General features: G+C 46.3%; 1 protein-coding gene and 1 long non-coding RNA gene across 2 annotated transcripts in view; one reads left to right on the forward strand and one right to left on the reverse strand.

Moving 5' to 3' along the window:
- Nucleotides 1–9,771, reverse strand: part of SLC66A3 (solute carrier family 66 member 3) — a 35,329-nt gene extending 25,558 nt beyond the window's left edge. The window contains exon 1 of the mRNA XM_074947654.1: nucleotides 9,599–9,771. Within this exon, the coding sequence (XP_074803755.1) occupies nucleotides 9,599–9,738 (140 nt within the window). The 5' untranslated portion in view covers nucleotides 9,739–9,771. The remainder of the gene's footprint in view (nucleotides 1–9,598) is intronic.
- The window catches only part of LOC141984584 (uncharacterized), a 57,617-nt gene continuing 48,783 nt past the window's right edge, over nucleotides 8,502–17,335 (forward strand). Inside the window, exon 1 of the long non-coding RNA XR_012638754.1 lies at nucleotides 8,502–8,565. This is a non-coding gene — a long non-coding RNA (uncharacterized LOC141984584). The remainder of the gene's footprint in view (nucleotides 8,566–17,335) is intronic.

Below are 17,335 nucleotides of genomic sequence, written 5' to 3' on the forward strand. Positions count from 1 at the left end.
TCTATAAAACCAGAGAGAGGAGGTTGGCCGATGGAGTTTCCTGTGACTGTGGGGCCGTTTTCCGATCCTCGGTCCGTTCATGTATCCGGGTGGAGTTCCTCTGGGCGGCATCCACCGACTCCCTTGATGCTTTTGAGGAGCGGTGGGCGCTGTCCGAGGTTCTCTGCTCGGTGTCCCCATCCGGGTCCCTTTGTTTGACCCTTTGATTGGGGGAGAGAGTAAGGGACCCCAGCTCCAGCCACTGCTGCTGCGGACACCACCACCTTAGAGGGGTCCTTTCACACGTGGGTGCATGTGCACCCCCCCACCCCGATTGTCCATCCCACAGCCTGCCCCTCTTGTTCGGTGCTTTCAGAGGAGGGAATTGTTGGTGACACTCGGGCGTGGCGCCAGGTAACTCAAGGGGGTGGAAGACCACGAGAGTCGATGAAGCCCCCTCGCTCTGGGCCACCAGGTAACTCGGAAGGGTGGAAGACCACGAGAGTTGAGGAAGCCCCCCGCTCTGGGTCCAGGCAAGCTTGAACACTTCCCTCCCCTGAAGCTAATGCGAAAACAATTGTGATTGGTTGCTGTGTTACACATTGCATATGCTGCTGTTTTTACTTTGTGAGTGTCTTATGCAAATAAAAAAAAAAATCTTTTGCTTCAAAAAAAAAAAAATACTCTCCTGTAGCCATCTGGCCCGACCCTGTCACATATCCCCCCCTCTGCTCAACACTACGGGTTTGGGCAACTTGGGACATCAGGCAGTGTACTCGTGACAAGCCATCTGCATTGCCACGGTGGCTTCCAGGCCGGTGTTGTATGGTGAATTGGAAAGGTTGTAGGGACAGAAACCATCTAGTCACCCTTGCATTCCGGAGTTTTTGAGGTACTAGGATCTGCTGTACCTTCTGCCCCTGTACTGGAGCAACCCGGTATAAGAGATTCTTCTTCGTTATGAAGTAGGGTCCTGGTCCCTGGGTTTTCCCTTCCACGGGGACCCCATCTATTTCAGTCACCTCCTTCCTAATGCTGTCGTACCTTGGGTCTTCGGCCTGATCCTGTCCAAAATTTCCTCTCCCGGGGCTAATCTGCCCAAGATCTCGGGGGCCAGTCTCTGTTGCCTCTACTGGTTCAGAGGCGTTAGGGTCAGACTCGGGTGCTTCTCCCTCCTGGGTGGCCTCCTTTTCAGCTGCTCGGGTCTGCCTACCTACGAGAGCGACCCTCTGGCTTTGGGCCAGTATTCGGATTCCCAAGGCCTTAGCTGCCCTTCTTTCCCTTTTTGTCTTTCTATGCTGTCTGGGAATGGAGAACAAATCTGGGGCTGTTTCAGAGAAGGCTGAGGGTTGACAGTCTACTGTGGATGCCTCACTACCTTCAGGGCTTCCCCCTTTCTCCAATTCCCCTACTGGGAGTAATTCTTCAAACCCTGGGAAGTCCCTCCCTATGAGCACCGGGTACGGGAGTTTAGGGACTAAACCTGCTGCTACCTCTGTAGTGTTCCCCTGAATCTCGATTTTTACTGGGATGGTGGGGTAATAACCAATTGTCCCATGGACGCATGTTATCGCCACACGCTTAGCCCACAGCAGCTGACTACGCTTCATGAGCTTCCCCGAGACAAGCGTGATAGCACTCCCCGAATCAACCAGTGCTGTGGTCTCTACCCCATTTAGCTTCACTGGTCTGGTGTACATATGTGGGGTTAGTAAGACCCCCGCACAAGGTGGATTAGGGAGCATGGGTCTGCCCAGTTCCCCGGGTTAAACTAGCAGCACCAAGCCCTAGAACGCGGGTGACTAGGCCACCAGGAGAGCCCAGGTAGAAAAAGAGAGGGGCTGAAGGCCCACCAGAAGCCACAAAGAGTCGGAGCACTGAGTGGGAAGAGGCACCCAATGAGGGGAGAAATATAATTGACTATGTGTTGCACATGCAAGAACAGATAGCCCGGGTCACCCCTAATGTACGGGAACATTTGGAAAAGGCGCAGGAGGCCCAGCGAACCCATTACAATCGCCAGGCAAAAGTTCGACAGTTCCAACCAGGGGATCAGGTGATGGTGTTGGTACCTATGGCAGAAAGCAAGCTTTTGGCCCAATGGCAGGGGCCCTATGAGGTGGTTGAACCCGTGGGGGAAGTAACCTACAAGGTGTGGCAGCCAGGACGCCGGAAACAAGAACAAATTTATCACATTAACCTCTTAAAGCCTTGGCACCAACGAGAGGCGTGTGTAGTGGCCCAAGAGACCCCGATCCAGGGAAATAACATGCAGGAGCAGATCAGGATATCCACTGATCTGACACCAAACCAGAATGCTGTATTAAGTCTGGCCCATAGTCATCTTTTTGGGGGGCATTTGGGGGTAGAAAAGACCCTGGCACGGGTCCTGCGACGATTCTTCTGGCCTGGAGTACATGAAGAAGTGCGGAGGTACTGTGTGTCCTGCCCGGAGTGCCAACTGCACAGTCCCCATCCCCACTTGAGTGTACCTTTAGTACCCTTCTCATCATAGAGGTCCCCTTTGAGCAAGTAGCCATAGACCTAGTGGGACCCCTGGAGAAGACAGCCCGGGGCCACCTATACTTGTCGTTCTGGATTATGCTACTCCCTACCCAGAAGCCATCCCCCTGCGGAACACAGCCTCTAAAACAATAGCTAAAGAGCTGGTGGGGATCTTTGCCCGAGTGGGGCTACCAAAGGAGATATTAACAGAGCAAGGTACTCCATTTATGTCGAAGCTGATGAAGGACCTCTGTACGCTGCTCCATATACATACCCTGAGAACTTCAGTCTATCATCCGCAGACCAATGGGCTGGTAGAAAGGTTTAACCGAACCCTCAAGGCAATGATAAGGAAAGTGGTAAGTCGGGACGGGAAGGATTGGGACACCATACTACCCTACCTTATGTTTGCAATCTGGGAGGTACCTCAGGCCTCAACTGGGTTTTCCCCCCTTTGAATTATTATACGGACGCCACCCCCGTGGCATACTAGATATTGCGAAAGGAATCTGGGAAAAGGGACCTAGTTAACCTGAGGCTAATATATCTGCCTTCTGTTACTCTCCTGTAGCCATCTGGCCCGACCCTGTCACAACGTGAACTGACAAGCTGTACAGATTGGCCATCACTTTCACACAAAGGTCTCAGTGACAGTGTCTGAAAGGTTTAGTTCAAACAATTGCTATTTACAAGAGAAGGAAAAGAAGCTTTCAGGTCTTTAAACCGCAATCATAACCTATGAGAAATCTTCTTTGACCTGCCTTGGGAATAATTCTGATTTCTCAATTTATTATAATAATCCTACCTATGATGTTCCAAATTAAAAATGAGGTAGTAAAATTGTTTTAAAAGGCTGAATAATTGCAGAATCCTAGTACCTTGAAGTGGAAAATACCTACTAAACCATCCAGAGCCTCTCATTGTCGGTGCAGGATTGTGCATTTCATTTCCTAGTGGATCTTTACTAGTGTGGTGAAAAATCTAGTTTTAAATGTCCCAAGCAATAGTGCTTCTACTACTTCCCTTGTGAGACTACGCCATACCATAACAGATCTTTGTCAGAAAGTTTTCCCTGACACCAGGTTAAACTTTCACAAAAAATATCATATTAACCCCCTGGCATCCTGTAAAAATTTAAGCTCTGGCCCACCCAGAAGAAACTAAATGCCATAGTCAAGGAGTCCACATGTAGAATTAAGAGGAACTGTAGGACAGAGCTCCAGCTTAAATACCTACTTATCTCAAATGTAGCAGAATGGGGCAGGGAGAGAGGCAATTCCCTGCGTAACTGGCTCCTAAACCATTTAAGACTTAAAACTAACTCCTGAACTCCCCAGCTGAAAATTTATTAGACACTAGTGCAACTTTTTGGAGTATTTGTGTCCTATCTTCTTGCATGATATGGCACTCAGAGAGTCTGGTCTACAGAGAGGCCTCACATATAGCTAGAGCAGCATATCTCAAACTGGGGTCTGCAGACCCTTGGGGGTCTGCAAGTGTACTCCAGGGGGTCCGTGGGCCCTGCTGATCAACTCTTCCCCCTCCCTCCCTCAACTCCTCCCTCCCTCCCAGCGCCTTCTGCATGCCGGGGGGAAAAGCTGTTCCATGGCATGGAGGAGGCGCTGAGAGACAGAGGGAGGAGCAGGGATGGGACGTGCTCAGGAGGGGACGGAATCGTGGCCAGAGCTGCCGGCCCCGCTCATCAACTCCTCCCCCTCCCTCTCAGTGCCTCCTGAATGCCACAGAACAGCTGTTCCCCAGTTTGCAGGAGGTGCAGGGATGGGGCGCACTTGTGGGAGGGGGCAGAATCATCTCCGGAGCCAGCCAGCCCCGCTGATCAACTCCTCCCCCTCCCTTCCAGTGCCTCCTGCATGCCACGGAACAGCTGTTCAGTGGTGTGCAGGAGGTGCTGGGAAGGAAGGGGCGGGAAAAGGAGGTGGAGTGGGAGTGGGAAGAGGTACGGCCTTGGGGTAGGGATGGAGTGGGGGCAGGGTCTGTGATTGAGGGGGGGGTTGGGGATCTGCAAAAATTTTTAAATCAATCTGGGGGTCCTTGGGTTACTAAAGTTTGAGAACTGCTAAGTATTCTAGTGCTGAGGTGAGTTCTGTACAACTGGAGTCAAGGTAATTAATCAGGTGACTTTACAGGTGGAAGGACACAAGGAACAGTGCCAATGAACTTTCAAAATAAAAAACTCTTTAAAACATTCCCAAAATAATTTTCCTGTAAAACATAGGGAAGGAGCAGAATCTATGTTGTGGTGGTATGTGGTATAAAATGTATTGGCATTTGTTTGAACTCACTTGCACGTGTGGCTTAAGCTGAGGCCCATCCCAAATGTTGTCCATTAAACCTTAATACCACACAACATCAGGTATTCCTTGTATGCATAAACAAAGTTTTAAATTTTGACACCACCTTCTCATTGGTATTGACACCTCTAATACAAGGTTCTATTCTGAAAAGTAACGTTGTAAGATGGCATTGTGTAGCTCTGTGTGTGTTTCTGACTTGCTGATCATATCTGCTCAGTTCACAAATAAATGATATTTTGTAATTGCCAGTCCTGCTTACTCACCCAGGGCTTGATAGATAGGCTATCTCCATATAATTCATGCATAAGTAATAATTCTGTAGGTCAAACAACCTCTCAGTCATATGCTAGGAGGAGAGAGGACAGGGAGCAGGGGGGTGGAATGGGGCAGGGGTCCTGGGGGGGAGGGGGCAGTCAGGAAGGAGGGGGGGTTGGATGGGGCGGCGGGAGGTCCAGGGGCGGTCAGGGGACCGAGACCAGGGGGGCTGGATGGAGCAGGGGTGCCCGGGGGGCCATCAGGGAAGGAGGGGGGGTTGGATGTGGCAGGAGTCCCAGGAGGGCCATCAGGGGGCGAGAAGCAGGGGGATCAGATAGTGGTCAGGGGCCGGGCCACTCCAGACTGTTTGGGGTGGCACAGCCTCCCCTAACCGGCTCTCCATACAATTTCAGAAACCCGATGCAGCCCTCAGGCCAAAAATTTTGCCCACCCCTGGTGTAGCATGAAGTCAACAAGGACTGCGCAAGTGCATAAAGTTACATGTGTACTTACATCTTTGCAAAACTGGGCCACAGTCAGCAGCTACGACCCTGAACAGACCAAGATGTGTGAAGAGAAAAGATGCCATTTTTACATAAAGAAAAGGAGTACTTGTGGCACCTTAGAGACTAACCAATTTATTTGAGCATAAGCTGTTGTGATGCTCAATGCTCAATCGTGATGCATCCGATGAAGTGAGCTGTACCTCACGAAAGCTTATGCTCAAATAAATTGGTTAGTCTCTAAGGTGCCACAAGTATTCCTTTTCTTTTTGCAAATACAGACTAACACATCTGCTACTCTGAAACCTGTCATTTTTACATAGTTAATCTTCAGAATCAAACTGCATTTCTAGTAAAGTTGGGAGAGCTGGCAATGTATATGTAGTCAGCTGTTCCTAGCAACTTCACCCAATGGGGAACACTTAATACTTTGCAAATGAAAGTCACTCATAGATTTTCTCTCTCCCATGCACTGACATGCATGTACACACCCACAATTGGTTTTGGTTAGAAACAAACCTATTTATAGGAGGGGTTCAGGTCTTAACAAGTAAGAATTAATTTTCTAAATATAAAGTTACTGCACTGTTACTAGAGCTTAATAGTTGAACTGTTCATTTGATAGGGGTTGTGTTTTTCTTTAAGAGGACTAAATATGACACCTCTGGGGTGGGTAGAAGCCTGTTTAAGTAGTATGGTTACTTTTGACACAGCAAGCAGATCATTCTATTTATATAATGACCCAGTATACAGCTTAAGTCAAACAATGCCTCTTCTTAATTCTTTTGGGTAGGGAGAAATGGTAGGAGGTGAGTGAACAGTCATTAACTCAAGCAGTGCAGCAACACTCATCTTGTAATGCATTAAATGCAATTCAGCATGCTAATATGGTGCATCTGATTGAAAATAACTTGGGTTCATTTAGTTATAATCAACTGCAAGGTAGGATACAATACCACTGTCAGTTCTAAAAGTGTGCATTGTACAAACCAGTGTTTTGAATATTTGAAATGTGGTACTCCAGTTAGTTTCTTTTTATTCAACATACTTAAAATTGGGTTTTAGTTTTTTAATTATATTTTGTTTTAATAGCTGCAACTGCATAATACTTTGCATTCCCACAGCTCCTTCTATATAACTCTTTAAAAGGATGCTTTACAAACTTCTTGAGCATGCTCCTGTGAGGTAGGTAAGGAATTTTATCCCCGATCTAGATGAGAAAACTGAGGAGAGAAATTAGGTTGCAAAAAAGCTACAGATGAAGCCAAGGGGAAAGCAATGAACTGAACTGTGGTCTCGTGTCTTAATAACTGCACCATCCTTCATTCAAGCCTACACTTGCTGGTAAATATTGTACTGAATGCTGTCTTTCTAATTTACATCCAAATAACAGTTATTGTATTATGGGATTCTCAGCTAGACACTTAGGGACAGATGCCGCAAATTGGTGCTATCCAAGACACACACAGAGGCCAGTTCAGGAGACAATTGAGGCCACGGTGTGGACAGGTCTAAACTGCTAAGGAGGCAAATAATGTCCTTTATTATTTGTGGTGCAACTGCAGCTGGGGCTGCTGCCTCACATAAGAGAGAGGCAGATCCTGTCACAAGGAATTCACAATCCAGAGTTCAGACACCACAGAAATGAATAGGGTGCAGTGGGCAGAGTTACATATAAAATCACCTTTTTAAGACTCCAGTTTAAGAGATGCTGAGCACTCAAGCCCTACTCTGAACTTTTATAATAGTAATAAATTAGCTTCTTCTAGGCTTCATAGAAGAAGGGTGATTGGATTGAAGGTGGAGGCTTGGTTCAGAGGTTTATGTAGGCTGCAGTTTACCAATGATTTTACTCTCAAACATAATCCAAAAGTTGTGATTCCAGTTCAGCAGATTTAAACATCAGTGCATCTGCTCCTTCTATATAAAGCATTGCCAATAAAGAGCAGCACCATCTGTCTGACTGAGTCTGTCAGCTTAGGAATCATTATTACTTCTTGCAAGTGCTTGTGATGAGAATAGCACCAGAGCAGCTGCGTGCACTTTACAAAGTTGAGCAAACTTATTGCAAAAATGGAGCATACAATTCTCTGCTTCTTATTTGTATGACAGTAGCACCTAGAGGTGCCAGTCAGGATTGGGGGCCTCATTGTGCTGTGTAAACACAAATCAAAAAGACAGTTTCTGCTCCAAAGAATTTACAGTCTAAATTAAGACAGGATGCACCAGCTGCCAAGAAAGATAATTGAGTGGGTGGGGGGTAGTGGATGAAGCTGACAACGGTAGGAAGGTCAAGTTACACAGGCTAACTCCATAAATAAATAAGTTTTCAAGTCAAGGCTTTTTAAAATAAGCCTTGATTGGTTACCATTCCCTGGGGAATCATGGCATTACCAGGAGTTCAAAACTACTGCCCCTGAGCGCTAACTGTTGACTAACGTTTAAGGTAAGTCATATGAGCCTGGGCCAAAATGGGTTTACTTTTAAGCACACATCTACAACTTCTACAGGATCTCTTTGTTAGAGCAAATAGCGTATTTCATAAGAGGGTAATTGTAAGGATTTTTAATTTGAAACAGCATTCCATTTCCAATTGAAGTCAGGGAAGCTTAGCATAGTCAGCCCCCTGGGCTGGGGCCTACTTTAAGAATGAAACCAAGGTAAAGGACTATCCCATTTCACTTAAAACATGCTTTCTGGGGAAAGGAAACTGTCATAAATATAAAGGGAAGGGTAACCACCTTTCTGTATACAGTGCTATAAAATCCCTCCTGGCCAGAGCAACATCCTGTTACCTGTAAAAGGTTAAGAAGCTCAGCTAACCTGGCTGGCACCTGACCCAAGGGCCAACAAGGGAACAAGATACTTTCAAATCTTGGGGGGGGGGAGGCTTTTGTTTGTGCTCTTTGTTTATGTGTTTGTTCTCTCTTAGGACTGAGAGAGCCAGACAGAAATCCATCTTCTCCAACCCATCCTAATCCAAGTCTCCAATATTGCAACCAGCATAGGTAAGCTGGGAAAGGCGGATTAGTTTATCTTTTGTTTTATGTGACTATTCCCTGTGTTAAGAGGGACATTTATTCCTGTTTTCTGTAACTTTAAGGTTTTGCCCAGAGGGGGATCCTCTGTGTTTTGAATCTGAATACCCTATAAAGTATTTTCCATCCTGATTTTACAGAGGTGATTCTTTTACCTTTTCTTTAATTAAAATTCTTCTTTTAAGAACCTGATTGATTTTTCATTGTTCTTAAGAGCCAGGGTTTGGGTCTGTGTTCACCTGTACAACTTGGTGAGGATTGTTATCAAGCCTTCCCCAGGAAAGGGGGTGTAGGACTTGGGGGGAGATTTTGGGGGAAGACATCTCCAAGTGGGCTCTTTCCCTGTTCTTTGTTTAAATCGCTTGGTGGTGGCAGCATACTGTTCAAGGTCAAGACAAAAAGTTTGTACCTTGGTGCAGTTTTTAACCTAAGCTGGTAAGAATAAGCTTAGGGGGTCTTTCAGGTCCCCACATCTGTACCCTAGAGTTCAGAGTGGGGAAGGAACCTTGACAGAAACTTATGAAACATTTGCTGAAAGTACACGAGGTACCAGCCTGTTCTGTTGGACTAAAGCCCAGGCCTGGAAGCCAAGGTCGCGCTGCTGTGCTGATACCGGTGGTGGTGAAGGTGCAGCGCGGGGAATCCCCGGCTGGCTGCCCAGGGGGGCTGGGAAGCTGCTGCACGTTGAAGCTGGCGGGAGCTTTGCAAGTTCTCGGTGGGCTACAGGGAGACGCCGCCTTTTCCATAAGGGTTCAGGAGCGGGGCGCGCCTCCCTCCTTCCGCTCACAGTCAGGACCCGCCCTCAGCAAACTTCAGCCAGGGGAACAACTCGTCCTCAGCCCTGGGCTCGCGTGTGAAGCCGGCCGGGCCCACGGAGAGCGGGCAAAGCGGGGCGAGCTCCCCGTGCCAAGAAGTCCCTCAGGCCAAGGGCGCTTCCGCCGCTCGGCCCCAGGCCGGGAGCAAAGGCAAGGCCTGGCCACGGCCCCCTGCCCCGGTCTCTTACCCGCTCAGCTCCAGCACCAGGCTCTCCAGGCTGACGCCGCGCGCGGAGCGGGCCGCCAGCACGGCCACCACCTGCGGCAGCTTGATCACCGTGCACACGAGCAGCGTGCTCCAGTGGGCCGGGGCCAGCAGCGCCTCCATGGCGCCGCGCTCTGGCCCAGGGGCGCCTCCCTTCCCTTCCGCTGGCAGGCGCCGCGGGGCCAGCCCGAGCCCAGCTGGGGCGGGGAGCCACGCTGCAAATCCGGAACGGGAGCGGGGAGCAGCGGGGCCCCCGGCATTGCTGGGCGGGGTGTGGCCCTGGGGGGCCCCCGGCACAGCCTCGGGGGGGGGGGTGGGAAGCGGGTGTGGCCCTGGGGGGCCGCGGCACAGCCTCGGGGGGGGGGGTGGGAAGCGGGTGTGGCCCTGGGGGGCCGCGGCACAGCCTCGGGGGGCTGGCATTGAGGAATCCCGGCTCTCAGCCCCGGCAGGGACTGGGGGCGGGGGTGTTGCACTGGAGAGCCCTAAGGGCTCCCCTCCCAGCTAGGGTTGCCAGCTTTCCTGGCACAAAGGGAACACCCTAGCCCCGCCCCGCTCACTCCGTGCCCCCTCCCTTTGTCGCTCCTTCTCCCCGACCCAGCCTCACTCACTTTCGCTGCTGGGCTGGGAGAGGGGGGATGAGGGCTCCGGCTGGGGCGGGGGTCTAGGCTGTGGGGTGGGGATGAGGGGTTTGGCGTGCAGGAGGGCACTCTGGGCTGGGACTGAGGGGTTTGGAGGGTGGGAGGGGGATCAGGGCTGGTGCAGGGGGTTGGGGCAATGGGGGGGGGGGTGAGAACTCCGGCTGGGGGTGTGGGCTGGGGCAGGGGATGAGGACTCTGGCTGGGGTGGGGGTCCAGGCTCTGGGCTGGGACTGAGGGGTTTGGAGGGGGATTAGGGCTGGGGCAGGGGGTTGGGGGGGAGTGAGAACTCCGGCTGGGGGTGTGGGCTCTGGGCTGGGGCAGGGGGATGAGGACTCTAGCTGGGGTGGAGGTCCAGGCTCTGGGCTGGGACTGAGGGGTTTGGAGGGGGATCAGGGCTAGGGTTGGGGGGGGGGGAGTGAGAACTCCGGCTGGGAGTATGGGCTCTGGGTTGGGGCAGGGGGTTAGGGGCTGGGGCAGGGGGATGAGGGGTTTGGAGTGCAGTAGGGTGTTCCTGGCCAGGACTGAGGGGTTTAGAGGGTGGGAGGGGGATCAGGGCTGGGGCAGGGGGTTGGGGAGAGTGAGAACTGCGGCTGGGGGTGTGGGCTCGGGGATGAGGGATTTGGGGTGCAGGAGGGTACTCCAGACTGGAATTGAGGGGTTCGGAGGACGGGAGGGGGCTAGGGGTGCAGGCTCCAGGCAGCGCTTACCTCCATCAGCTCCCAGAAGCAGCGACTTGTCCTCCCTCCTGCTCGTACATGGAGGTGCGGCCAGGCAGCTCTGCACGCTGCCCCATCCACAGGCGCCTCCCTCGCAGCTCCCATTGGCCGCTACTTTTTGGGAGCCCCGCGGAGCGGAGGCCAGCAGGGAGCCTGACACCCCCACTGTGCGTGCCACAAACCAGACAGTCCCTGTGCTGACCAGAGCCGCCAGGATCCCTTTTCGACTGGGCAGGGTAGATTTCATTTAAGTGCATATGTGCATAACTCCCATGAAAATCCCACTAGATGCCTGTTTGCATCTTTAGGCACTTAAATATCTTTAAAAATCTTAATCTCCACATCTCCACATTCAGCTAAACAAGTGTCTAGGTCAAAAAAGGATGTTGGGAAGGATACCTAAAATTATACAGAGAAAAGATTGGATTCTTGAAATTTTGTAACAGAGCTATACTTGTTCATAAGAAATGTGGTAGAAAATGCTTGCCTTTTTTGATTGCCTAAGCATTATATACTAGTCCCAGGGTGGATTTGATTTACATTGTGATCGATTTAAATCACTAGTCAGGAAGATTCGATTTAATCATGGATTTCTACATAAAAGTGCTCTCTTGTTGGTTGGTATACCCTTAATACATATTCTTCACAACTCAGAGATAGATGTAGGTTTCATTTGTAGAAGGTACACACTATACATTTTAAGTGATTTTTTTTAAAAAAAAATACTTTTCAGATTAGTTTTACAGCTATATCAGAAAATGAATGGTTGATTGGTTATTTCATTTACCAAAGGTAATTGAAGCAGATATTTACCTTTTGGCTGCACAAAGCAAGGTGTATGCCCTGATTAAAAATAAATGCTATATGTATGTCCCAAAAAATTCACAAAATATTAACAAGCACTTCCTGTCAGCCAAACAGGCCCTTAACCAATAAAAAGCCCCCCCCCAAAAAGCCCACTATCTTTAGCTCACTCTAAAAATGGCTGCCCAACCTAAAAAAAAGCATTGTTCGTCTCCTGATCACAGGTGTCGTGTTGTGTATTATCATTCTCCTCTTGCTTGCCTGTTGTAAAGCAGTCATATACAAAATATGTGCCTCCCGCTCCACAAAAATACCATTATATCCTCGTTAAAAATTCTAACTCCTCAGCGCTAAATCACTTATTCAAAAAATATAAAAAAACTCAGCTACAAACTTTTTAAATATTCCCCAAAAAAATTATTAAAAACACTAAACACTACACTAAATAACTCAAAAAAAATAAAAAACCACAAATACCAAAAAAGCCCTGCTCTAAGCCCAAATAAACCAAAGCCCCTTTGCTCCTTAAACCCTCTATAATCCTGCATAACACTAAAAAAGCTAGCACACAAACAAACAGGTTTGCACACGGCTCGCCAACCAAAGCCAGCTTCAGCCTAAAAAACAAATAAATAAAGCAAAAATATTTAACAAAAACCAATAACAAATAAAACCAAATAAGGCAAGGCTCAAGCAATGCTACTTAAAAAAAAAAACACACAACTGGCTGCTTTAGCTAATTGGCTACAATATTATACAGGGCAACAAGTAATTAATTGCATAAGCTTATATAATAAAATTAACAAAAATATAAAATATATACTAAAATCTGCTGCACTGCTGCAGAATTTAAAACAGCTCAGTCTCCTTGCGCCCTATTTAAAGCTCCAAATAAATCTCTCTGCTTCTCCACCCCGTTGTGGGCATTGGCGCGACGCACACTGGGCAACAAACCCAGCTGTTGCTTGCCTCGGGCACTCTTTGCCGGCAACAAAGGTACACACTATACATTTTTAAGTGATTTTTTTTTTAAAAAAAACTTCTCAGATTAGTTTTACAGCTATATCAGAAAATGAATGGTTGTTTGGTTATTTCATTTACCAAAGGTAATTGAAGCAGATATTTATGAAGTCATTGGGAGGTGAACTATCTCCAATTCAATAGGTATATTTGGAGGATTTTCTTGCCATGCTGCATTAGGAGAACATCACCAGACAGACATTTAAATTGTTTTATTTAACTAAAACAATAACGTTATGTATTCTGGATTTTTTTTCTTCAACAGCAAACATATAATATTTTAACAAAACAAGTATGAATTTTTGAATTTAGTTAAACATTCAAACTTTTTTAAATCAGGTTTGTTTTTGTTAAAATTGTTTTTAGCTAAAATAGTTAAATGAAATATTTTTAAAAAAACAACAAAAATTAAATCGACTATGTCAGCCAGGTCAACATGTGGTCAGGCACTGTGGTAGTTATGGGGTAAACCCCAGGAGCATGTGTGTATGAGCTACAAGATTGATTTTTAACTAGCTATCCGTAGGTGACGAGTACATAGCCTTGCTTCACTGGGATTTTACATTAAAGTAGCTAGCTTGAGGTAAAAACAAACCTTTTGCAGTGAAGATATCACTAATGTCAAGCTTGACGGTATCACTTTGGAACAAGTAGAAAGGAAATTCAAAAAGTTAAACCTCCGCTCCTAGAGTTATTGAGCTGTTACTGTTCAAGGTTTGGTTTCACTGCTAAAAAAGCTGTGGGTTTTGTGTTTGGGGTTTTTTTGTTTTTGTTTTTGTTTTGTTTTTTACCTCAGGGCACTTAAATTTTACCATGAGGTAAGCTTGCCAGGGTCAACCCCAAGGAGGGATATAGGGCTGCCCTCAGTGAGTTTATCTTGTAAAACTGCAGTGCCTGCTCTTCACTGTGTTTTTGCCTCAGGATCACTCGCTTGTGTTAGTTACCGCAGTGTTAAAAAGTGCAGCTTTTTTTTAAGCCCTCCTGTCTCTCTCAACTTGTCACAGCTAGAGGGACCCTCCAAAGGATGTGCACCTACTGTAATTACACAGGTTTCAGAGTAACAGCCGTGTTAGTCTGTATTCGCAAAAAGAAAAGGAGTACTTGTGGCACCTTAGAGACTAACTAATTTATTTGAGCATAAGCTTTCGTGAGCTACAGCTCACTGAGTACTTGTGGCACCTTAGAGACTAACCAATTTATTTGAGCATAAGCTTTCGTGAGCTACAGCTCACTTCATCAAATGAAGTGAGCTGTAGCTCACAAAAGCTTATGCTCAAATAAATTGGTTAGTCTCTAAGGTGCCACAAGTACTCCTTTTCTTTTTGTAATTACAAAGTTAGATATAGGGTCCTGTTTCTTTGATCACTGCAGGTGTCCTAAATTACCAAAATGTCAGATTGGTCTCACTAAATCAGCTTTTGTTGGAGCATGTTCCCTTGGTAGTCACGATCTATCTGCAAATGTAACATTTCCTTTTTACCATGTTGCCAAATATCTATTCACATTTTATTATTATTATGTATTTATATTAGCATAGGACTAGGAGCCCCAGTCATGTGCCAGGACCTGATTGTGCTAGGTGCTGCACAAACACAGAACAATAAGATGGCCCCTGTCCCAAAGAGCTTACGAATTTACATGGGTATTTTGTGTGTTTCCCAAGGGTTTTTCAATTGTCCCTGAAATAGGATGGACAGACAGATTTCTTGCATCCATCCCAGTTACCTTCACTTGTATGGTGCTGCTGATGTAAATCAACAACATTCCAAGAACTTAACATGTAAATCATACAACCACACTTGTAAGTCAATGGGAAAAAAAGAGAAGCGCAGTCTGTTTGGGCCAGGATGTCACCACTCTGCCTAAGTAAAAGAGTAATTGAAAGAGGGAAAAAATATAAATCTGTATAGGTAACTTTTTTTGTAAGGGTTGTGACAGGGTTGGGTCAGATGGCTATAGGAGAGTAATAGAAGGCCGATATATTAGCCCCAGGTTAAGCAGGTCCCTTTTCCCTGGGTAAGGTAACAGGGAATGTTTTTTTTTTGTTTTTTTTTTGGTTTGCATTTGTACTTTCAGTTTATTTTGCTAAAGAAAGGTCAATTCACAGTAGTTTGTACTTTTTAGTTAATGAGGTGTGACAGGGTCGGGCCAGATGGCTATAGGAGAGTAATAGAAGGCCGATATATTAGCCCCAGGTTAAGCAGGTCCCTTTTCCCTGGGTAAGGTAACAGGGAATGTTTTTTTTTTGTTTTTTTTTTGGTTTGCATTTGTACTTTCAGTTTATTTTGCTAAAGAAAGGTCAATTCACAGTAGTTTGTACTTTTTAGTTAATGAGGTGTGACAGGGTTGGGCCAGATGGCTATAGGAGAGTAATAGAAGGCCGATATATTAGCCCCAGGTTAAGCAGGTCCCTTTTCCCTGGGTAAGGTAACAGGGAATGTTTTTTTTTTTTTTTTTTTTGGTTTGCATTTGTACTTTCAGTTTATTTTGCTAAAGAAAGGTCAATTCACAGTAGTTTGTACTTTTTAGTTAATGAGGTGTGACAGGGTTGGGTCAGATGGCTATAGGAGAGTAATAGAAGGCCGATATATTAGCCCCAGGTTAAGCAGGTCCCTTTTCCCTGGGTAAGGTAACAGGGAATGTTTTTTTTTTGTTTTTTTTTTGGTTTGCATTTGTACTTTCAGTTTATTTTGCTAAAGAAAGGTCAATTCACAGTAGTTTGTACTTTTTAGTTAATGAGGTGTGACAGGGTCGGGCCAGATGGCTATAGGAGAGTAATAGAAGGCCGATATATTAGCCCCAGGTTAAGCAGGTCCCTTTTCCCTGGGTAAGGTAACAGGGAATGTTTTTTTTTTGTTTTTTTTTTGGTTTGCATTTGTACTTTCAGTTTATTTTGCTAAAGAAAGGTCAATTCACAGTAGTTTGTACTTTTTAGTTAATGAGGTGTGACAGGGTCGGGCCAGATGGCTATAGGAGAGTAATAGAAGGCCGATATATTAGCCCCAGGTTAAGCAGGTCCCTTTTCCCTGGGTAAGGTAACAGGGAATGTTCCAGAACAATCAGGAACCTTCTGGAGACAATTAAGACAGGCTGATTAGAACACCTACAGCCAATCAAGAAGCTGCTAGAATCAATTAAGGCAGGCTAATCAGGGCACCTGGGTTTTAAAAAGGAGCTCACTTCAGTTTGTGGTGTGTGTGAGAGGAGCTGGGAGCAAGAGGCACTAGGAGCTGAGAGTGACAACATGGACTGTTGGAGGACTGAGGTGTACAAGCATTATCAGACACCAGCAGGAAGGTGAGGATAAAGAAGGTGTTGGGAGGAGGCCATGGGGAAGTAGCGCAGGGAGTTGTAGCTGTCGCACAGCTGTTCCAGGAGGCACTCTAGAGAGCTGCATTCCACAGGGCCCTGGGCTGGAACCCAGAGTAGAGGGTAGGCCCGGGTTCCCCCCCAAATCCTCCCAACTCCTGGTCAGACACAGGAGGAGTCGACCTGGACTGTGGGTTCAGAAAAACGGCCAAACTGCGGGCTGCCGTGAAACTCCAAGGCAAGCAAATCCACCAATAAGTGCAAGACCCACCAAGGTAGAGCAGGAACTTTGTCACAGGGTGTAAACTATAAATGCATCAAAAATAAGAAAGAAAACTCTTTAATTACAGAGCACTCTGAGAAGTGAATTTGGAGATCTTGAAAAAGGTAACGGGTTTGAACTTCTTGCCTGTATGAATACATGCTACTTTGTTCAGGACAAAAATTGATCAGGAACAAATAAAGAATTTAAGAAGTCAAACCTTGAAATAAATGAAAACTTGTTAATCAATTATTCCAGGTATTTCTTGTTAAACAAAAATCTCAACCTGGTGGTAATGTTGTTTGTTATAGATCTGATTTTCAGAACACCCACAGCTTCAGTTGAAGTCCACTCAGCACTTTTGAAAACCAGGCCCATAGTGCTGTAGATGTCTGTGACATTTTAGATATTCTGAGGATGGCAGGAAGACATTTAAGGTATCATCTGCTTCACCCTAAAAATGCAGCTTTATGGTCTCAAAAATATCATGTCAAAGAATACCATGACTGATATTATCCAATGCTGCTATGAAGTCTACCAAATTTAAAGCAATCAAGGATGTGATTTGAACTCATTAAATTATATATACACCTTCACCAGCATATTTTTATTTGAATCTACTATATGAGTGCTTGTATCCATTTACCTGTAAAACAAATTAATGTGTCAGTTCTGCAGATTTTTTTTAAATATACCTTGTCTTCCAGGACAGGAAATCAAACAAGTAAAATGATTTACTGCCTTGCCTTGTCCTGTTTATATAATGACATTGCTTTGCATCTGTTTACAGGTCACTTTTATCTAAGCTCGCAGCACAGCTTAGAAGAAGAACACGCATGACAAAAGCGGACTGCTCTACTGTAGGACAAAACATTTTTAATTCAAATTCTAATATAACAATGACTTTTTGTTCATGTCGTTGACTCTGGACTGCCTGCCGTTCTGGCCAAATTGTTCTACTTTATACCAAA

This window comes from Natator depressus, chromosome 3, assembly GCF_965152275.1.
Source record: "Natator depressus isolate rNatDep1 chromosome 3, rNatDep2.hap1, whole genome shotgun sequence".
Lineage (NCBI taxonomy): Eukaryota > Metazoa > Chordata > Testudines > Cheloniidae > Natator > Natator depressus.